We start from the raw sequence: 23,393 nt of genomic DNA, 5'->3' as shown, positions 1-23,393 counted from the left end.
TGGATAATTCCTGACTTCTCACCTGTCTGTATGTTCAATTACAAGCATGGCATGTTTGTGCACGCTGTGATGCAGTTCTTGGCTGGACCCCCACCAGCATCCTAGGAAATAATAACAGAGTTTATGCTGACCCAGGAGAAGGAGCCAGTGCCTTATTGGCACTGTCAGAAATCTGGTATCTGTCACTGCCTTCATCTCCTGAGCCCAGGAGATGTTTCACTCAGTTCTTTTTCCCCTAGATTTAAGATTATCTGGGGACTGAGGCAATGGGGAGGGAGGAAAGAATTTCCCAGTTAAATGTAATCATTAGCTGAAGTGATCTTTGATTCCTCTGTTGTTTAGTTTAATTAGATGGAATTCATTTTGAAGGCAGCCACCAGTGTCAAAGGCATGTTAACTATAACTGTGAATTATTACTGCATCAATAAAAATAATGAAAAGCTTGGGTGCTAATGGAGCCATTAGGCTTTGAAGCTGCTTCTCTGTTTTCAGACATGATCCTTCTTCCTTATTGTTCCTTTCAAATATTCCCACACTGAGAACTTGTGGTCGTATTTTTCTTAACTGGTTCTATTCTTCAGAACCTCCTCTTGCTCAGGAGTGTTTCTAACCAGGTTCTGCCTTTCCTTTTCACTTTGGACCCTCCTGCTAACGTGGAAATGACTGGTTTGAGTCACACCCATCAGCCTGTTCCCCTCTGTGTTCCAGTGCTCCTCAGCCACCATTCAGAACTGCCACAGAATTCCTTGATACAGATGCCTGCTCCTAAACCTCTCCTCTTTCCAACTGCCTGTATAATCTAGATTTTATACTGTGAGATTTTGGAGAACTGAACTGTTTCTTTTGACTTAAATGGTCCCATCAGTGGTAGCACAGGGCTGGCAATGAGCTTGTACCAGCAAGTCCAAAATCAAGGCCTGTCAGTGGTAAGGGCTAAACTTAACACTGGTTTCTGCACACGGGACAAAAACCCTGTGTGAGTAGGGAAATTAGGCTAAACCACATTGTCTCAAGAAAGTTATGAGATTTGGGAAAAAATAAAATGGTTTAATGCAACCTATATTTCCTGTTTCACAAAAGGCTGTCTCTAGGCTGTTCATCTGTGGGATCTGAACAAAGATTAAGGTGGATTTTCACTCATCCGCTCGCCTAAAAGAGGATTTTTGAGGTCAAATTTTAGGTTCACTAACACTATCTAGTGCAGCAATCTTCTACCAATTTTCACTCATCAGCTCACCTAAAAGAGGATTTTTGAGGTCAAATTTTAGGTTCACTAACACTATCCAGTGCAGCAATTTTCTACCAATCTGATGATTAGCAACTAAGACTGAAAACTTGCCTTTTATTCTCTATAGTTTCCTCTTCACAGCCATACTCTTCCAGAGGCTGTACCTGCAAACTCCTTCTTTTGGACTACATATGGATGGCATTGATTCAGAAGGACCATCAGAACGAACCAAATCACAGCCATAAACCCTAAGATCCCTTTTCTCTTTTTATTCTCATTATTGAGGAATTGCATTTGTAGTCCCATCTGTGAACCAGCTTAATTTGGAGCCATCTGCCACGAGAGCAAATTGCTAAGTTTGCCAGATAGCAGAGAGAGATGCTGGTACCCTCCTCATGCAAACAGCTGATGTCAGCTCTGATTGTTGTGAAGAAAACAGCCAGCGTGGAGGTGCTCATGGACCTGGAGCCATGCAGATGACTGATTACAGCTCCTTAAAGGAGGAAGGAGGGCTCAGCAGGCAGCACAGACCGTGTCTGGTGTGCTGCAAGCACAGCCCCGGCAGGAGGGCAGAGATCTGAGAGCTCTGACGCACCCTCTGCCACCACTCCACACACAATTCACACCAGCAGCTCCAAAGAATGGGCCCCTGAACGCCTCCTCTGGAAAATTTGTACTGATTTCAACAGGTTTCCAAGTGTCAGGAAATACAGCTATTACTGGTAAATTGAGGGTGAATCAAATGCAGGGGGAAATGGGAGTTTTCAGACATGAATTTCCTGCTCTTTGCTGGAGGAGGTTAGGTGCAGCCTCCAGCTTGGCTGAAAGCAAAACTCACTGTATTGATTTTGTATAGCAAAAATAACCATCTGATAGCACTTTAAGGGAAAAATAAACAGCAAAACTCAAAAAGATCAAATAGGTTGAGGGACAGAAGATTTTACAGGGAAGGAGAATTCATTCAATAGGCTTCATATATACGTTCTCTTGCTTGTACAGTAGTTCTGAATTAAGAAAAAACCCAATAATTTAAAGTTCCCTGTTAATTTCAACCCCATAGGATGCCAGCCAGATCTCTGTTTTTGCTATGTGCCTACTGCCTTGTTTTGCCATTGCATTTACTGGACCTGTCCCATGCACAGACAACTTTTCATTTAACATTTGCACCCCCAAAGAGAAAAGCCTGGCCCAAAGTCGACACTGCATCTGCAGGTGCTCAGTTTTGCTGTTTCAAACCAATCCCTGCACTTTCTGTTGGTTATTCAGTGGTTTGTTGTCTTATTTCAATAACATGACACTCATCACTCAGGATGGACTGCCATGCCAAGTACACCTATATTCCTCCTCTGCCCCTATGCAGTACAACACCAGCCTCTGCACTGCCCAGAAAATCAAACAATAACTATCACAGCACCAGACTAGGCTCACTTTTATTTCCTGAAAAATGCATGTTTGCTGACTACAAACCTCTGCAGGAAAAGCAACACTTGCAAACCCTCCAGGTTCCAGGAATATTAGTTTGTTTTGTTGTTCCTTTTAATATTCATGAATAGGTTGTTTGGTTTCCAAACGCTTGCCATGAGTTTGGGAAAAAACAAGCTATGCTATGGTTTAAGGGACCAGCTGTGTGACGGGTCAGAGAGATCTGTGGTTTATAAAAGGCTTCAAGGAGTAATTGGAGTAAATTATACAACCCTTGGAAATTATAAATTAACCTGTAAAAATCACAAAATTAGGAAAGCTGTTTGATTACTGAAGAGGAGGATGGGTCGTTCAAGCCTGGGCTTTACTCACTGCTGGGAGTGAAGCACACCAGAACATCTCTATGCTCTTCCCATGGTTGCACCATGATGACTTTCTCCCTGACCCCAAAATCTCCCACAGCCAACAGCATCTTTCAAAACAGCTGTAAGTTTATTAGCATTGTCCAGCCTGTAACTGGTGAAGCCTCCTCCCCAGCTCCACCAGCAGAGTCACAGCTCAGTACCCAAAACCACAGTTCTAAGTTCATAGAATTCACAGAATCACCAGGTTGGAAGAGAACTTAAAGACCATTGAGTCCAACCCAGCCCCAGCCCCTCAACCAAACCCTGGCACCCAGTGCCACATCCAGGCTTTGTTAAACACACCCAGGGATGGGGACTCCACCACCTCCCCAAGCAGCCATGCCAGAACTTTATCCCCTTTCTGTAAAAAACTTTTTCCTGATATCCAGCCTGTATTTCCCTTGGTGCAGCTTGAGGCTGTGTGCTCTGGTTGTGTCAGTGCTGCTGGAGAAAGAGCCCAGCCCCAGCTGAGCACAGGCACCTTTCAGGAGCTGTGCAGAGTGATGGGGGCAGCCCTGAGTCTCCTTTTCTCCAGGCTGAGCACCCCCAGCTCCCTCAGGGGTCCCTCTCAGGGTTTGTGTTCCCAGCCCCTCTCCAGCCTCGTTGTCCCCTCTGGATGTGCTCAGTGTCCCAAGGTCCTTCCCAAGCTGAGGGGCCAGAGCTGGGCACAGCACTCAGGGTGTGCCCTCACAGTGCCAGGGACAGGGGCAGGATGAGCTCCCTGCTCCTGGGACAGTCAGGGACAGGATGCTCTCCCTGCTCCTGCTGGCCACACCATTCCTTGTTGTCTGAACTGGGCAGCGCAGATTTGATGAGAAATGCTAAAATCTTAAAATAGCCCACAAACCTCGGCTGGAGATAAATCTAAAAAGAAGCCCATATACTGGAGCACATCAGTGCTGATCTCTGCTGTGCTCTGCAGCATCCTCTGGAGCGAGGTGGCTCTCACCATGTAAACAGAGCAATTTGCTCCTGCGCCGAGCCCCGGGTTGTTATAGTTACTGCCTGTGACTTACCCCTGCCATTGTCACCGCATTCGCAGTAAATGGCGCTTAAACAGCAGTCTAGCAAAGGTTTGCAGAATAATGACTCAGAAAAATTCACTTAATGACAGGATCCCAGCCCCTGAGCCGCCCAACCCCTTCATCCATCCCCCTCCCCCGGCCCTTACAGCATCAACGAGACCCTGATTCTCTTACATAAGGAGCACAGCAAAGGTCACTACGTGTGTTTGAAAGGTTTTCAACTTCTGCTCCCTGAAAAGGTCATCCTACAGGTGGAAAAGCAGAGCTCTTTCCCTCGGGCAGCTCTCAGAGCCGGGTCTGGAGCTCTCCCCTTGGAGACTCTGTGGCTGCTGGGTGAACCTGCCTTGGTTGAGCTTTCCCACCTTGTTTTGGGGGTCTCTCTTCCTAACCACATCCAGCCACTGCAGCTCCAGGAGAGGCTGGAACCAGGCAGCTCTAAGAGCTGCTGTCAGGATTGTGGCATGGTGATAAGGCTGAAGATACACACCCATGAAATGGATTATGCTGGGTGATGCTGCTCAGCTGCTTTGGAGATGCAAAGACAACAATTAACAGGGCTGACGTGAACAGACGCAAATAGGAACAGCTCCTCATGCCCAGAGAGACACCAGGCTCGGGGAGAGAGGCAAAGAACCTGCTCAGAGGCTGGCAGCAGGAAAAGGGAGCCAGAAGGTCCTCCCAGAGCCCAGGCTCAGGTGAAGGAACGTTCAATGCAGAGCAGAGGATGCTGCTCCTGCACCTCTGCCCAGAGCGCAGCAGAGACAGCCAGACCCTGGTGGCACACAGGCTGCCACACACGAGCCAAAAAGCTGTCCCCACACAGGCTTGTGCAGGCAAACTGAAGCCTCTGTACATTTAATTAATAGATTATACTGAACCTAATATGTAAGAAGTGCAGTGGTAGCATCTTACAAATTTCACAGCCAGACAGAAACATTCCTATGAGGTGTGATTTTTTTGTTACTACTGGAACAAAAAAGCAGCGTTTCTACATGTTTTAGAACATCTAAGTAGCTGATGAGGACAAAGCTGTGCTAATCTGCTTTATCAGGTGCTTTTTGTGAAAGCAATTAGGTGTGGGGTTCCCAAAGGACCCTCTGAGAAAGGGTCCAGCAAGGACAATTAATGAATATATATTGATACTGCCGTGGAATTAGCATCAGGAGCTCGTGCTCAGAAACCCCTCCTGTAACAGCTTTGGGATTTGACAAAATAACCAACTTTGGCCCTTGACAAAATAACCAACTTTGGCCCAGCTTGTCCTATCACCACTCATGAAATAAATGTTCATCCCCATCACTGCATGAGCGGTCAGTGAAAGAGCTGCAAGGGAAGTCCAGTCCTGCAGCCCTCTACCAGCAAACTCTTCCTGCAGTCCCAGAAGAGCCTGAACCCCAGCCAGGGAAGTTAATCTGAGTTTGTTCATAGAATCTTGCACCAAGCCAGTGCCAGTTTAAAATACACTGATGAAATCTGCTCTTGTAACAAACCTTGTAAATAAAGCTGAAACTGGCACCGCATCTTCTCTCCCCCACACATGCTCTCCTCCAAGTTGTAAACCCTGCAGCAGATACAATTCTTGCTACAGAAGGAGAGCTGGCACACAGATAACAAAAATGGAACAGGCCTACTATGAAATGCATCATTGAACTGGAGACTCTGGAGCTGAATTGCAGCTGTAATATATCAACCTCATTTCACAGACCTCTGTCTCTGTCCAGTTAAGCCAGCAGGGCTGGGGATTTGAGTGGACACAAGTTTTGGTATTCAAGGGATGTTACAGAAATCCACATGAATCCCATCATCACTTGCTTTCCATGACATTTCAGGAGAAACTTGTCATTAGCCTGCTATAATCAGTGGCAACTCCTCACGCTGCTGAAAAAAACTTTTCTGTTCTGCTTTCTGTCCTGTTGAGCTGCAGGATGCTCAAATTTCTAGAAGACCAAGGAAAAAATGGCTCATTCTTAATGGATGGTCTGTATTTTGCTACTTGCATTTTGTCAGACTAAAACTCAGTACTAACAGTTCCATTTTTAGGTCAGATAGAGGAGTTTTGTTATCTCTCTGGTTTTTAAACCACACATTAGAATCACATTGCTACAAGCATGCACAATGCTGTTATTTCTAAATAATAAAGCTGAGCACTCTTGAATTCTGTCAGGGTTGATCCTTATTGTTTGCTCGGCTATATGAAATTACTATTGAAAAACTGTGTGCCAAGGGGCCTATGCACTGAAAACATTTTCTTCCATGATTGATTGGTATTAATCTTTCACACACAGAGGGATGGATTCCCTTCAAAAGGAGGCTTGATATATAAGGATTATCCAAGTTTTGGATGTTCCTTTCTAAGCAGTGAATATGCAAAAAATTATCAGTGGTCAGCAATGTACATTAATTATTCTAGTTAATGGCAATAGTGCTTACAAATGAAAAGAAGAAAATCAGGAAAAAAAAAAAACCCAGTTGGTGACAATATGTGACACTTGAAGTGACAGGATTAAAATTTGGTTTTTTCCATAAGATCTTGTTTTTTCCATAAGATCCTTATGTAACTCAGAGGTGGCTTTGCAACTCAGGATCGTTCCTACAAGTCACTGCTGTAAGTTATGTCCTGCCTCAGCATTTCTGCCCTGGAGCTCTCTGGAGAGGGAGACCAAGATGATCTGTCTGCACTACAGCAAAGGACTGAAACCCAGCAGACTGTTTGCTTGCTTGCAGCTGTAAATAAGCTTGTGTGCTTTCAGGATTTACTTATGAAAAGCAATTCCACTTAATATCAGCACAACAGCGTGGCAATAGTTCATATTTACAGATTGTAATATAATTTCAGAGAGCCACAAATTCCTTTAGAAAGTGCTCATCTATAAATCAACCTATAAATCAGTGTGTCCACAAACACTGTGGGGCTGGAAAGAACACTGAGTGAGAGAGAAAAAACTGAGTGTTTAAATCAGGCAGAACATGTTTGCTCAGGCTGGAGATTAGCATCCAAACAGGACTGCCCAGGTGTGGCATTCACATTCTCTGAAAAAATTCCTTTGCCCAGGGTTTTTCTCCCAAAAGGCTGAAAGGCGGCGAGTGAGGTCTCAGAGAAAAGGAAAACAATTCTGATCTCATTTGCTTCTCCTGTGTTGTGCTCATGTGGAATGTGTTTGGAGATTGTTTACCCACAGGTGATTGTTTCATTGCATCTGCTGGGAGTTGTTTTCACTCTTTGGCCAATCAGGGCCAGGCTGTGTCGGGGCTCTGGAAACAGTCAGGAGTTTTCATTATTATCTTTTTAGCATTCAGTAAGTGTCCTTTCTGTATTCTTTAGTATAGTATAGTATTATTTAATATAATATAGTATAATAAAGTAATAAATTAGCCTTCTGAGAACATGGAGTCAGATGCATCACTCCTGCCTTTGTCAGGGCATCCCTCGTTTACAATACCCAGGTCTGCCCTGGGTATTTAAAGTCATGGACCAACACCAAGGACTTTGAGCGGCAGCACTTTCCTGAGGCAGGATAATGGCTCAAAACTGAAGGGGAACACTCAACCCACCTGTTTTTCACCACTGGGCTTCCTGTAATTGAGCAGCAGCTCCACAGCTCCCACTACCTCCTTCCGTATGGCGTAGAGCAGCGCGTCCCCCACGTAGACGCTGTGGCTCAGCAGCAGCTCCATGATCTCCAGGTTCTCATTCTCTATGGCTATGAGGAGGGCACTGCGCCCCAGAGGATCCATGCAGTTGATGTTGATGTTGTAGTAGATCTCTGCCTCCTGCAGGGCATGTTTCACGCTGGCATAGTCCCCCTTCTCCACAGCACTGAGGTAGGCTTTCTCTTCCGACGAGAGCTCTGCCTCCGCCCGCACGATCTGCAGTGGGATCCGGTCTCGGTACGGGGAGAAGTTGACCTTTTTGTAGTATAGCTGGGCCATGGTTCATAGTGACCAGGCAACCTGTGAGGGAAGAGAACCACTCATCAGTGACAGCACAGCCCCACAGGGGACCAACTTCCAAAGGGCTATCACGGGAAAAGCTCCCCATCCCTTTTTAAGGTGTATTCATGACACCCCCTGAGCAACCCCACTTCAAAGAGCTACCTGAAAGCAGAAAGGTGGCACCATCACTCACAATGACAGAAACTCAGTATAATTTTTCATCTTGTTTAAACACTATGCCATTGATGTCTTTTTTCTGGTCAGAAGCAAATCTTGATGTTTATGGGTAATCTATCACACGCAAATAGTGGATTTCTCATCTTTGTTTTATTTCCCACTCAAAGTTCCTTTTATTTCCTCCCTTTCCACTGCTAAGCCAGGTCCTCAGCACCTCTGAACTGTCAGTGATGGGAGCTGCTGATTTACAGCCTCCTCTTTACAGTAATAGATTCATTTTGAACATTTTTGCTGCTGCTTCTCTGCTTCCGTCTCTTAAAACAGCCTTTTATTTTTCTTTAGTGTTTACTCTTCGACTAGGTCATGGTTTTATTTTTAAAGCTTGCATGTTTTTAAACATTTTTTCTCACTCTCCTCATTTATAAATAGGACCTAAAGACAGGCTGATGTAGAAAGCTCCCACCCTTGCTCTCCAAAGGCAGCGATGTTGTTTTGTGGTCTAGGAAAACGAGAAGTAAATCCTGCCTTGCAAAAAGTGCAGCAAACTGAATGAATTGAGGTTCCTTCCCACGCCTCAAAGATCCCAGCAGGTGACTGGAGTCACAGGAGACACAGCCTGGGTATTCACAGGTAAGGAAAAAAGGAACCAGGCTTGTCTACCTCTGCTTGGCTTTGACAAGCGACACCAGGCCAGCACCAGGGGCCACCAGCAGCTACAGCTAATTGGGTGACTTATTCCAGCTCCTTGCTCAACAGCTTCCTGCAGCCAATTAGCTGGAGTTTTGGCCCATTGTAGTGCCCTATCCTGGGGGAAAGGAGGTGCTGATGAAGGATGGTGAGGAGGAGGCTGTGGTGGTGCAGAGGGCTCTGCAGGTGCCACCCCAGGCAGCCGCAGAGCCCCACAGCATTTCTGCCTTCCCAGAGTGGGTGGATCTGAGCTCCAGCCCAGCTGACACTGCAGAACAGTGGGTGGCTGTAGCAGACAGCAAAGCTGTATCTGAGAACTTCCTGGGGAGCCAGGGATCTGTACCAGCTGCTTTGGCACCTCGGGGAATGTGCTCGCTCAGGATCCTGCTCTCCTCCAAGTGCCAGAGAAGTTTGTGTTTGTTACTTACCCAGAGATGCTGGCACAGTGCTCACATGTGTCTCTCTGCACAGGCAGAACCACAGAATCCAGTGGTTCAACCTCAAGACACACACAAAAGCACTGGAGGCAAAAGGACCCATAATCTGATTAGAAACCATAAATATATTGGCTGATTTTCTGCAGGAACATTATGCCACTAAAGCTTTTAGAACTAAGGAAGAATCTCAGTGACTCCGAAGCTTCAATAAACTGCATGTAGAACCAAGTACTCTGACTTTGGAAAGCACCAAGGATCACAGGTCATTTTCAAATTTTGTTTTTGAAAAAGCTATTCCTCTGGGATCCAGCTAATTCCCACTGAAACAGGAGACAGAAGGATGCAGCACAGGTCTGGTAACAACTAAGGACCGAAGAGATCTTTGGGAAAGCAAGGAGAAACCCAAATGGGAAGGGAACGGTGTCCTTGTGTGACAGTCTGGCTGATGGGAGCAGGGAACACCAACCAGTGGAACTGGTGCCAGAGGACAGTAGTCACCATGTAAAGGTCTCCTGGGGGAATCTGTTGGCTCCAAAAACCATGAGGGATTCTGGCAACAAGTGCTGCTGCTAAAGTGGAATTGGATATTTTTCACTGCTCTTTAGTTTAATTGGACATTTTGTAGATGGTGAGTAACATTTGCAATGAGTTATAACAAATGTCACCTTATGAAGCATCATGCCAGCATTGCATCCCCTTCCTTCCCAACAGTTTTGGAGAAAGAAAAGAAATCTTCAAATATCTCAATGCCTCGAGGAGATCTCATCTCCCAGTAGAACCCCAGCCCAAAGAAAGCTAATAATGTTAATACCTCAAGCATATAGGAAGCTGCAATAAAACCAAACAGGAAAGGAAAGGAAAAAAATCACAAAATTAATGATCTTCCTGAATTCCTCTCATGTCAGCACCTGCATAGCCTGACAAACACATACTGCTGACTGGGTTTGGAAATAACAGCAGGCAGGATTAAAAGAAAATAATAAAAATGTCTGCCTGGAGTTCATGGAAGATTTCAGCAAAATTGAAATCTGTTGAGCTGCCCCTCAGCCAGAGATCCAGCACAATTTACAGACCCAATGTCTTTGTCAAGCAAAATTATTTAACAAAGCATCAGCCACACCTGTGGATGGAAGGAATGAGCTCAAGAGCCCTGCTCCAGCTGTCCCCTCTCAGCACCACCAGGCTCCCAGGGTATAGCAGACAATTCTGGTAGGCCCTACACACTTGTGTTTCCCAAACTGGTCCTGTCTCCTCCTTAACAGTCCAAAATTACAAAAATATTGATGCAATCCAGGTAAGAGAACAGAAGGCAATGCACAGGTGCTGCCTAGGGAGAAGCAGCAGTGATATTCCTGAAAGGTTGCAAAAACAGAAAGCCAGTCACACTAAAATTTTGAAATGGGTGCAGAGAGCCTGCAAACACATGTTTTCCACATGAATTCTCCTCCCAGAGAGGCATTTTCTGCTACTTGGGTCACTATTTGGGGCAAGGAAAATTCTTCCAGCCTATGCCTGAGTGCAGATGCCTCAGACAATACACAGGGACTGGTTAATGCACTGGTGATATCTGCACCACAAACAGGTGGAGAGAAAAGGAGAACCATGATGAGAGAAACATAACAAACTACTCAAGATACAGGCAGAGGACTTAGCACTCAGTTTGGACTCTATCACCTCTCTCCAGCAGAGATGCCCTTCACGTGTTGGCTTTAAACTAAAGGCTTCTCAGATGGGGTCAATAAATGGTGTGGGATGTCAGGTTTGTTTAGTTTTCTCCAATAAAACAATCCTTTTTCTCCTTTTAATCTAGAAAAGCCATCCATAATGATTTGGGGGACTGTGCTATACATCCTGGGAAACAAAACAGCCTTCTCCCTGAATTGTGAGTCCAAATCTCCAAGCCTTTTCAGCCTGGCATAAGAAATCAGAGTTTCAGCCCAGGAACAGCTGGCCTGGTATGGGGAAGGAAAGTTTCTGGCCTTTTGCCACTAAAAATTCCATGAGCTGTTGCTACAAAAGGCTTTTGGGGTCTGTTGGGAGTTGAGCCATCCCTCAGTTCCCACTTTACACACACCACACACTCCCACACAGCCCTATCTCAGGAATCAGGGTGACCTGGATGAAATGGGATGAGTAGAGCTGGAGGAGAGGCAGCCAGAGCCAGTTTACAGCCATGTGTCACCAGGACCATTATAAAACAGGATCATCCTGGATTTTATTTGCTTTGATCATCATCATGAAGCTGATTCAGAGGTGGGAAAGCACCATTGCTCCTGTAAGGGAGGCACAGAGACTCTGGGGGTATTGAATTTAGCTGCCAGCTGACATCTGACAGCCTGAGGAACTGATCAAACACCGATTTTGGACACGGGACCAACAGCAAAGAGTTACCTTTGCCACTTGCTGGGACTCTGCATCACACCTGAGAGCAGCCAGCAAAGCCCCCACCTGGCAGGCTGCTCAGAGCACAGCTGGGTGTTCCCTCACACCAGTGCTCCAGACTGCAAGGCAAGATGTTTTCCATTACCATCTCTATGGCAGATTATCTTTTGTCAAGTGGGCAGTTTGCCTTATCTCTCTCTTTGAGTGACCACAATCACTCCTCCCTGGGGAGGGGACATCTGCTGATAACAGCCATTGAATGTCCCTGCATGGCTGATAAGAACTACAGCATCCCATTGGGAGATGTGAGCCCAGGGGGAGGAGCCAAGCATTCCTACCTGGATATAATCTGGAGATTCTGGAACACCAGCACAGCTTCTGCACTGGATTCCCCAGAGGAACAGCAGCTGCCTCTCCTTCCCCTGGATCTTCAGAGGCAGAATCCATCCTTCTCTACAGGATCCCTGCTCCAGCAGAGCCACCCCTGACACTGCAGGAGGGCTGAGCCACAATTCCAATGGGACTGTGCCAACACCCTGACCCACAGGGTGTCAGGCTGGGTTCTGACTTTGTCAGTGTTGTTCTAATTTACTGCATTGTTTATTTTATCCTTTTATTTTTTTCCTTCCCTATTAAAGAACTGTTATTTCCTGCTCCCATATTTTTGCCTGAGAGCCCCTTAATTTAAAATTTACAGCAATTCAGAGGGGTGGGGAGGGTTTACATTCTCCATTTCAGGGGAGGCTCCTGCCTTCCTTAGCAGACTCCTGTCTTTCCAAACCAAGACAACCAGCAAAACTCGGTGTGTGAAATGCCACTGCACCTTCTCTCAGACCTGAGCAGGGTTTATGTGCTGCAAAAGCCACCTGCATTTATCAGCCCCATCAAAGAACTGATCCCTTGCAACACATCTTGCTCCACTGCTTCCCCCATTCTTCTTGCCGAGGCTGTTTTCTTTTTTTTAGTGTTTCAGGGAGAGCATTTTCCTCATTTTGCAATTCTAATCTGGACTCCAGGTCTGGAAATCACGGCCCATAACTGTGAAAATGGCCTGACTTTCATGGTGCTCACACACTGCCTGCTCAGTACTATTGATCTGTTTAAAAAAGGGCATCAACCTGAGCTATGAAATAGTCCAGAAGGACCACTTAGGTAAATAATATTACATGTAGTTAATGGACCAACTGAATTTGTGATTGGATCCTTCTTTTAAGTGCTCTAGATCTTATTTACTAACAATGCCTGGCTGAGCACAGTATGAGGAAATAAAACTGACTTTGTAACGTTCTGCAATTCCCTTCCTTCTGCTATGATACCCCCTTGTTCCAGAAAATTGCTTCTTCCTTGGAGTTCAGTGGGAACCAGATTACAACCCTAAGTCTCACTGCCTCTCATGATCTCTCACCACAGAAGCAGAAATTTTTCCTGATGCCTTTAAACGCAAAGAGAGCCATGACTGAATAAATGTATGACCTCAGACATGTTTTAAAATTATAAAATTGCAGTGACCTTCTGGTTCTATGGCTGTGTAAATTCCTTTTAGCTAAAGCCCCATGATCTCAGAAAGTTTATATCCAGCTCATAAGTTATATAAAATATATCACTGACTGGAGTAAGTGCTGTCCAAAACTTGCAGGGCCACAGCACAACACAAAAATGAGAAAATGACAGCTAATAAAATTGGGGATGAGTAATCCACTTTCACTGCCCAACATGAAGAAAGGAAGAACACTAATAGCACATGTGATAAAAAGACAAGGCTGCAGTGATTCACAGTGGAGATATGTCCTTAGGAGACGCAGAGAAAAATTCCTCATGAAGTGTTTTTCACTCATCATCACTCCAGGCCTGGGTAAGAATACATCAATTCCCTGGGTACAGCACAGAACCTCCTAACCCAGAAGTGTTTGTAAAGAAAGACAACCTCAAACTTCAGAGCACAAGTTTACAGCCACCAGAAGAAAATCCTTTGCCAGTAATGCAAAATGTCACAATTTGACTCAAGTCCCAACTGCAAATCTTAACTTCCTGGGGAGGGTGACAATTATCCAAGATATATATGTTTGATTTGGAAAGGACAACTCTTTGGTAGAAGTCTCTTCCGCTGCATAATCAATTGATGAGTCATGAGCAACCCCATATGGGGATTTATATTATGTGGTTTTATATATCTGTATGAGATATATAGATCTATATATATGTATAAATATATATAATATAAGCTCCTTGCTGGAACCTTCAGCTTTGTGTCCACTTGCAAAGCACTGAGGATTCACCTGCCTCATTCTGTTCAAAGATGAGCAAGAAGCTCCCTTTGCACCCGGATGTTCTCCTCTACATCTCCTCTGCCAGGCAGGGCGTAATTCATGGATGGAGAATTTGGGCTGACCAGAAATCTCAAATGCTCAGGGCTCCCTCAAGCCTCCTGCACGTCCAGGGATGGGTTCTGTGTGTTTTGATCCACCCCAGGGATGGGATGCAGATGGATATTTGCCCAGTGCTGGCCCACGGGTGAGTTTCACACGGCATTGATGGGGTGTTAACGATGCTAAAATTTCAGCTGAGCTCCCCAGCTACGCTGGGCTGGGAACAGGGGGAGTAATTCTGCAATAAAAACCAGCTGCAAACCAGATTTCCCTGCAGCACAGCCAGAGGAGTTATCCCTGCACCTGGGAGGAGGAAGCAGAGGTGCAGGAGCTGCAAAGCAAGACACAACTTTGGGAAGGATGATGGAAAAAGCCGCTGGTGTAGAGCCAAATGCAAAGCTCCTCTTTGGGATACAGCAGGAGGGGGAAGTACTGACCCAGCCACAGAATATTTCAGTATTACCTCAACAGAAATCAGCCTGGGCTACTAAAATGATTAAAATTACTTCCTAGTGATGGAATGGCTGCAGAACATGCTTTTAGCTACTTTTATAATAAAGCATTTACAGTCTGCAATTCTCCCACTTCTTTCCACACAGCCATCACGCAGGTGGTAATAAATAAAAATGTACCATTGTGAGAAGATTAAAAAAATTAAGCCCTGGAATATATTCCTAGTACATATCTTTACAAATGCAGGCAGAACAGAAAGCTCATTTTGTCTGTCTGACGTCACTGCTCTGTCCCTTACTTGTTTGAGATGGGCTATGTATTCATTTTCCACAAAAAAGAGATGTCAACTGAACTGAGAAATACTGTCAAGCAGGCTGCCCTGTTGTCTTATCTGCTAATGCAGCACTAATGTAGCATGGCATCATTATCATCTCCAGCTCTGTGTCCACTGCTTCTGTGCCTGCTGCTTGTAATCTCTGCAGCTATTGAACAAGAGATTGGGGGGTTTTGTTGGTTTTTTTCTGCTTGTTCCCACTCTGGCTCATCATTGCTGCAATCAGCAGGATAATCTGGGAGAGCAGTGAGGAGTGTCAGACCTGCCTCAGCCCAGCTGGAAGTGCAAGTGAACCCCCCAGGTAGGAGGGGAAAGTCCAGATGATGGCACAGGGGGCAGAGAGGGGGAAAGGCAGCGGCAGCAAGCTCTGAACTACCAACAGCAACAGTCTGGGCTCCTTTTCTCATCAGCAACGAGTGGATTTATCTGTGGCCATCAGTTCCTATTTCTGAACAAGCTCTGTTGGGCTGTTCTCACTGTCACCCCTGTAAAAACAGAGTCAGACCCAGCACATGGAGCATCCATCACCTGCAGCCCCTGATCTGAGCCTCCAGGGCTCCTGTGCTGCAGGAATTCTACCTCTGGCTCCATTTTGGGTTTGTTCCCAATTCTGGCATTCACACCTGTCCAGAGGTTCTTGGAAGGAAGAGGCAAACTCATGTGCTCAATTCTCAAATGAATGTTTTCTAGTTGCAAAAAAAAAGGGTTTTTTAAACAATACTATGCTCACCTGCAGCACCTTTTGGATATTAAAAAGTGCAGAACACACGAATTCTCTTTCCCAAGTTAAATTCTAAACCATGGTAAATACAGAAGGATTAAAAGCCAAATTCATTGCATCTGTAGAACACTGGGGACAGGAAGACAAGGAATCTGTGCCCCATGGAGAGCAAGCACCCCACCTTCACAGTTCTTTGAACAAATGGGGCCAAACAGAGAGCACTGGGTGGGCAAGGAGCTCACCCTGCTCCACGAGGGTGCTGGTGCCTGGCAGTCACTGTGGGCCTGCTCTCTGTGCAAAAGGAACAAACTTCCAGACATTGCCCTGTTCCAAATCCTTCATGGGCTTCCAGACAGAGGAAGAAAAATCTGAAAGATGCAAATATCTGAAGTAGTCAGAGCAGGTGACTGAATGAAATAGAGCACAGCTCAGTGTGGGGAGATTTCCATCTCCTCCAGCAGCTGCACACAATGCAGCTCACAGCCCCCTTTCCATGCAGCCTCCTCACCACGCTGGATCCTGCCCAGCTCAGGCACACCAAATCCCACAGCCTGAGCCACCCAGATGGTTGTAGAGCTGAGAAACAGAAACATTTCCACAAGCAAAAGGTCTCTCTGAATGGATTTTCGAAGGATGCAGACCGAGCATTACAATCACAGGGCAGCTACAGTTTGTCCCAGTCATGGTTTTGCACAAGTCAGCCCTGGTCACTACATCCTTCACAGTCCCTGGACAAAACAACTGCCTCAGCTTCATGGGAAGGTGGAAATGCCATCCAGAAAAGAGAAATTTACATAGAAAGCAGGTGTGAGCGAGCTCCTCCTGACAGTGATAATAAACAGAACAGTCTGCAGATAAAATAAAGAAGCAAAGCCAAATCCTAGTTCATAAGATAGCTCAGGAAAGAGCCTAGAACTGCAGACTGGACAGTTTTTGAAGACCCACAGAAAGGCTGCAGGCAGTAAAAACACATTCATTTTAAGTGGAAAAATGTTGTTCTCAAGAGTACTAAGCAGGCAAATCTAAAAGACTCCAAAAATGCTGCACAGCCATAAAGCAGCTTGGGAGAGGAGTAACACTGTTTTATCCTGCTTCTAAGTGAAGGAATGCATAGAATCAGGTTTTTGTTTCCATGAATGCCCTAAAAGGTTCCTGAATAACAACTGCTGTATAAAACTTGCTTATCCAACCTCCAGATCATTCCAATAAAGTCAGAGATTTGGGTCAGAGATTTGTAGGAGTAACCACAGTTACTCCTTGATCTCTGCCATACTTACATTGTGCCCTTTGGCTACCAACAATAATAACACCCTGATCTTTTGAGCCACAGACCTGAAAGTCCTTTTAAAAGGACAGACAGAATTCATCCTCATGTTGTATGGGCTGGAAATGTGCAGCAGAACAGAAGTTATTTGTTTCATCCTTGTGAGAGCAAGTGGTAACTGGGCAGGATACCCCATAAATACAGATGCACATATATATTCTATACCTAGAGCTTAGCAGGTGTAACAGTTCTTTGGTGCCTGTTGAGACAAGCCCAGTGCCAGAGTGATCTGAAGCGCAGCAAGTGGTGAAAATGATGATAAAAACTAGAAATGTCCCATTTTACCAGGGGAAAAACCTTATTTTAAGTATCCCACAGGGCTACTCTGTCACACATTGAAAAATCTGCAGGACAGTATCTTGGCAATCAGTTCTTGGTCTTCCTAAGGGGAATTTCTCACATGGGAACAGGATCCCTTTTCCCCCCCCAAGCCTAGTTTGCATTATACCTTTATGCCACTGCTTTTTTCTTTTCATATTTCCCTTCATCAAGATACTTCTCTAAAATTTTCTCCCATTTTCTTCTGGATTTAATTTTACAGTTTGTTGCCCTGTTCAGTTAAGTGTTGATTCAAGACACCTCAGCTTTCCAGAGACGTCTGAGGTGAGGCTCATAAATTTCTTTTCAGGAGAATTTTATTTTATGTGCTCTGGGGTTCAGGCTCAGCTACAGTATAACTGCAGGGGGTTCATGTTTAAATTGAGCTGCATTCCTTTGGCTGCAGGAGTGGGCCCAGGCAAAGGAAATGCACAAATCCATAAATAAGGCTTGGCACGATTCCCCTGCTCTACTTAATGCCGACATTTACAAGCTCTGTTTTCCCAAACCCCTCGCTTCCAAATCCCTGCACCTGCTAATTTGTAAATTCTGTTTTCACTGAGTTTAGACTTATGTATTCTTAATTATGCTAATGAAGAATAAACTACTTAAAATATTAACGTTTTGCAAACCTTAAAAAGCAAACAATTAACAAATACCTTGCCCCTGAGGTCTGTCTTGTCTGCTGTATTCACAGACCAGACCAAGGCATTACTTTTTCTCTTGAGGAGATGTCCTGTCCTCCCTTTCTCCTTTTTCCTCCCTCCTAGGTCTCTTCTGATCCAGCCTCACTTTCTCCTTTTCTGTCTGACCTCTTTTGGGAGGGAGTGCTCACAGTAAAATGAAAATCACCCCCAAGGTGGTCATTACCTCAGATGCCTCCCCCATTTTTCTTCTTCTCTCTTGGCGTTGATCTCTCCCCTCCAAGGCTCTGTAAAGGCTCCTTGCCCTGCTCCCTGTCAGGAATTCTCCCTGCTGGGGTTCCTGGGGTGCCACAGAGCTCTGTCCCCTCCTGGTGCATCCCTCGGGTATCTCTGCCAGGCAGCAGAGCTGCAGCTCTGGCAGAGGAACAAGGCAGGAGACAAGGGGTGCCCCTGCAAGGCAGGAGCTGAGCTCTCCTCCCTCCTCATGTGTCAGACAATGCCCTATACTGAGCCAGAGATGGGGCAACTGAGAGGCATTTTCAAAACTCTTTATTCTATTTTCAGTCTCGTGAGAAGGATGAGACAATACAGATGTTATAATTCACACCAGCACAATCAGAAGCCAACTATTTCCTAATTACAATGCACTATAAGTGTTTCTTGGCCTATCAGCTTTTGCCACAATATACTGCAAATACCTTAGAGCCAATCATCTAAAATTACTCCTTGTGGGTCCTAATACAATGCACCTTCCATAGTTCTATTCTCCAAAGTACCTAGAGTCTTATTTGCAAGGCCATCCTTCGAAACTTTTTTCTATTTCCATTTCTCTCTCAGCAATGTCTGTCCTATTCCATGACATTTCTAAGTCAGCATTTCTTATCTCAAAGGTTGCACACAGATGCACACTATGTGAGCCTTCTGTCAGACCCTGAGAACTCTCTACAGAGCCACTTCCCACATTCACACACCCACAGCTCCACCAAATTCTCCTTTGCTCTCCCTGAACGCTGCTTTGCACACCTGGTTGATGCTTTCCTGGCTTCTACCCGAACCAAAGGTCAGATCATGGCAGCCATGCACCAAAATTGTGATTTACTGCACATAACAGGGATGGTGAGCACTGAACCTGCAGAGAGGAATGCTGACTAATTGCTTCATTTCCCCAAATAAGGACTACCTGCAGAACGTCCCTGCCTGCTTGGGGTTCCTCCCTATCTGTGCACTCCTGATAAAAGCTGTGCTTTTCATGCTGCCAGTCTTTCCTGAATGTCTGCGTGGAGCTGCTAAATCGCAGATTACACCGTGTAGGATATCGTTCTCACCATCTCCCTGACAAGGCAGCATTGTTTCTTACAGGACAGATGGCTCACAAGATACTGATCTCTGCCAAGGGAGCAGCACTGCACTGTCTGCAAAGTGCCTCTGAAGTGACTCTGAAAGCAACTGTTTTGGCATTGAGATTGAGATTGAGGATAAACCACCCCAAGGAGCAGGTCTGTGAGCAGCATCACTCTCAGCAGGGTATCAAGGAGCTGTTTCAGCCCAGGAGAGCAGCTTGCCCAGGGCTGTGAGCTCCCCTAACTGCTCACAGGCTGCACGACTAGACTAGATTACAGTCATGCCATGCTTGTCACTTCCCTGGGAGTCTAGCCACGCTTGCTGGGGTTTATTTTCAGCCCTCAGCTTTGGGAGTTCAATAATTATATGAGAATGTGTTCTTCTGGGGAAAAAAAAAAGAAAAAAAAAAAGTTTCTAGCCTCTGGGGTGTGAAGTAAAGAGTGTGAGTCACAGAGTGAACTTCATTGATGCAGAAACCAGACAGAAAGTGTCCCAAATTCTCTGGGTTTAAAAATCTCCCAACTTTAAGCCAAAGTTTGCAGATTTGAGATGTGGGACAGAGAGGGGAGAAATGGGCCTTGGAGCCCCTGGACTTGGCAGAACAAGAATCACAGAAACACAGAGTCACAGAACAAGAATCACAGAAACACAGAGTCACAGAACATCCTGAGCCTGAAGGGACCACAAGGATCAACCAGTCCAACTCCTGGCCCTGCACAGACACCCCAAAAATCCCACCCTGTGCACCCCTGAGAGCGCTGTCCAAACACTCCTTGAGCTCTGTCAGGCTTGGGGCTGTGCCCATTTCCTGGGAGCTGCTTCATTTGGGGATGCCAGATCCTCTCTGCAGCCCCTGCACCTCCTCTCAAGCCCCTTCCTGGCTGGAAAATTCCCCATCATGATCCTTGCAGCAAGGGCTGTGTCTGTGCTGTGCTCTGGTAGCAGGTCAGGGTGACAGTGGCACTTTGTGCACTGCCTCAAGCCCACACACTGCAGGGACTGCCTGCTCTGCTATTTATAAAGCTCAAAGGGTGTTATCACTCAGCCAGCACAGTGCAGAGGCATCACTGGCGTTCTCCATGGAGGCAGTTTTGTAAATCCATTAAATCATTCCAGCCAGATATCATCCACCTTGCTCACATGGAGGGACAGAGGATCCCTCTGACTCAACCCAATAAAGCAGCCACCAATTTAACACCACTTTTGGCAGAGCAGAAATGCATCTCACTTAACAGCCAAGGCCTGCTGAAGCTCCTCTGCTGCAGGACACCTCTGTTACTGCCATGCTGGGCTTAAAATCAGCTGTAAAATATGCTGCACACTGGAGATCCTTATTGAAGCACAGTCAGAAGTGTGGCTACAGACAGAAATGCAGAGTGGACCCCACCAGACAGGCCCTCCTGCAATCCCTGCCCACTGACACACCTGGGCAGGGAGCCCTGACAAACAGGAACCATCACCCCCATTTTCTAAGGAAAGCAAAGCCTGAGACATTTCCAACTTTTGAGAGAGTATCCAAGGCAGTAAAGAACCTCATTCCACTCCACACCTCAAGCACTGACTGCCAGCTGAACCCCTTGTGGAATCCTGCAGTGCAGAGTGAGACCTCCCTGCTGATGTTTTCCCTCAAACCAGGCACTGGAACAGCAGCTGTGCAGAGATGATGCACTGCTGGTCTCCTCTGACAAGCACTGCTCTTTCAAATCCTCATTTTCTTTTGGTTTCCTCTTGCTTCTTCATCTGAAATCTTCTGTTCTCTATGGCTCTGAAGGGTCTGAAAATTCAGGTATCTGATGCTTAGACAGCTACAGGAGTTAGCAGACAGCCTGGAAAGGAACAAAGGGTTTGAACAGTCCCATCTATCTCAAGGATTTAATCCTGGGGCACGACCACTGCTGGTGACAATTCCAATCCTTACACAGCAGAGGAGATGGAAAGTTACCAGTTTGCATTATTTTCCTTTTTAGCATCCTTATTACCCTTTTTACTCCATGCCTGGGTGGTGTTTGAAGACACCCTCACCTATTTTGCCCCACCTAAATGGAGCCACATAAATAAAACTTGTGCAAGAAGTGAGCTGTGATTGAGGTGTTCACTGAAACACAGGAAACAAGCAGAGAATTTAAGGAACTCTGCAAACTGCTGGAGGGACCACTGCAGGTGCCAGACATCACCTGGACATGGTTTCACCTGGCATGTGCTTCTTTTCCAGCTCTTGCTTGCTCAGGCTGACCCCACTCCTGGACTCTGAACCATCTCCTGCTGTGAGCACAGAGTTCAGATGCAATCCTCCCTTCCCAGGGCTGTTTCCAGAGCTGTCTCCAGCTCTCAGCACTGGCTGGGGGCAGAGTGCAGGCTGAGATCCCCCTGCACAGCCTTTCTGCACTCCTCCACACTCCCAGCAAAGCAGCCAAACCACATCAGCCCAGCTCCCCACAGATCATCAGGTCCATGGCAAAACAAGCAGAATTCATGTGCAGGAAATGAGATTAGTGCCCAGCTCTGCCCTGACTTTGGTTTCTCACACCAGTGACGTGAATGGCCTGGTGTTCCACCAGAATGGGGTCTGTTAGGGAGCACACACCCCATCACACGTGGCAAATTAATCTGTGGGTGCCATCCCTGAGGTGCCTGAGTGAGGGATTCACACGCCCTCTGAACAGAGAGAAGCAGAGAAGGAAAACACAATTCTTATCTGGCTTGCTGTGCCTGTGTTGTGCTAAGGTAGAATGCAATATGGAGATTGTTTACCCAAAGTGAGGATGTTTTGTTCCCTTGGCCTATCAGGGCCAGGTGTGTGTGTGTGTGTGTGTGTGTGTGTGTGTGTGTGTTGGACTGTCACAGGACAGTCACGAGAGAATCAGAGATGAGGGCAGTGCTGTGCAGTTGTGAGGGCAGATTCAGTTTAGATACAATGCACACAGTATAGGATAATAAAGTAATTAATTAGCCTTCTGATGATGGAGTCAGATGCATCATTCTCTCTACCCTTTGTCCGAGTCATCTTTGATTTACAATCCCTGAGAGCTTCTCTGGGGCTGAAAAGCACTCAGGACTCTCACTGGGACTCAGCAGCAGCATTTGATCCATCCCACAACCCAGGCACTGGGGATTGTTCCACTGCCCTTCTGGGCAAGCAGCTTTTCACAGCTGTGCTTCTGTTTGCTCCTCTCATCTGGTTTCAGGGTGTGTGGCACCACTGGTGCCTGCAAGCAAGCACAACCTGCTCTCAGTTGCTGTGACAGGAATCTGTTCTGTTCCTAGAATTCAATTTTTGCATCTTCCTACTTCCAATAAATTTCACTGCACAGCACTCCTCTTCAATGTCAGCACTCTTCTTTCCAGATACAGAAAAGCAGATAAAGTGTCTGATTAAAAAACAGATACAAAGGGCTAAACCCAGCTTGTATAACAAGCAACTGGCAGAGATAATGAATGAAGACCTTGGGATTTTTTCCCTTACTCTTTCAATGGACATTGGCATAATGAGCATGTACAGCTCCATAATTTCAAGCTCCATGGTTAGTTTTACACATTTCCTTGTTCATGTAATTAGCTGTTAGCATTCTTGAACATTGTCCATTACATTTTATTACCCACAATCTAGTTTTCATAGAAGAACAGCAAAAATTACTGCAGAAATAATATCCATGGAAGACATGTTACATGCATCATCACAAGGGAAAATTGGGACGTTCCTCAAATTCTGAGCTGTTCCTAGACAGACTGCATGATTGATTAAAATACTGAGTCTGATCTTGCTTCTGTCACAAATCTAAAATTAATTCTTTGACTCTTTAGGATTGCCCTGCATCCCTGCTAGCTTAATTACATACAGGACTTAATTTGGATTCACCAAAAGTATTCAGCTTCACAATTTCCTCAAAACCTAATTTTTCAGGTCTCTTTCTGTAACTGTACTAAAGAAATGGGTTTGTCTTTAGTAGCTAGTTACCTCTATTTGCATGGAAAAAACCAAACCAAAACTAATTTTTTCCTCTGATGAAGTAAGGCCGAATTCTTCTCAAAGCACTGAGGTTATATTCCCTGGGTCCTGTGTTCTGACGTGCCATGAGGGACCTGATTTTTGCTTAGCATTACAGTATTTGCAGCCTGTCTAAATCTCCTCAGCTTCCTCAGCCTGTTTCTGTGAGATTTCCATCCCCTGCTCATGAATTACCTTTGCCAGCTCAGCTC

The 23,393-nt window shown here is 45.7% G+C and overlaps 1 protein-coding gene across 2 annotated transcripts in view; it reads right to left on the bottom strand.

The window, feature by feature from the left end:
- Nucleotides 1-23,393, bottom strand: part of TRPC5 (transient receptor potential cation channel subfamily C member 5) — a 110,570-nt gene that overhangs the window by 71,050 nt on the left and 16,127 nt on the right. For both annotated transcript variants that reach the window (XM_077185807.1, XM_077185808.1), the window contains exon 2: nt 7,632-8,030. In XM_077185807.1, the coding sequence (XP_077041922.1) occupies nt 7,632-8,009 (378 nt within the window). In that variant the 5' untranslated portion in view covers nt 8,010-8,030. The remainder of the gene's footprint in view (nt 1-7,631; nt 8,031-23,393) is intronic.

This window comes from Agelaius phoeniceus, chromosome 14 (assembly GCF_051311805.1).
Source record: "Agelaius phoeniceus isolate bAgePho1 chromosome 14, bAgePho1.hap1, whole genome shotgun sequence".
NCBI classification, from domain to species: domain Eukaryota; kingdom Metazoa; phylum Chordata; class Aves; order Passeriformes; family Icteridae; genus Agelaius; species Agelaius phoeniceus.
The sequence above is the reverse complement of the archived record's forward strand: the minus strand, read 5'-3'. Positions and strand labels throughout refer to the sequence as shown.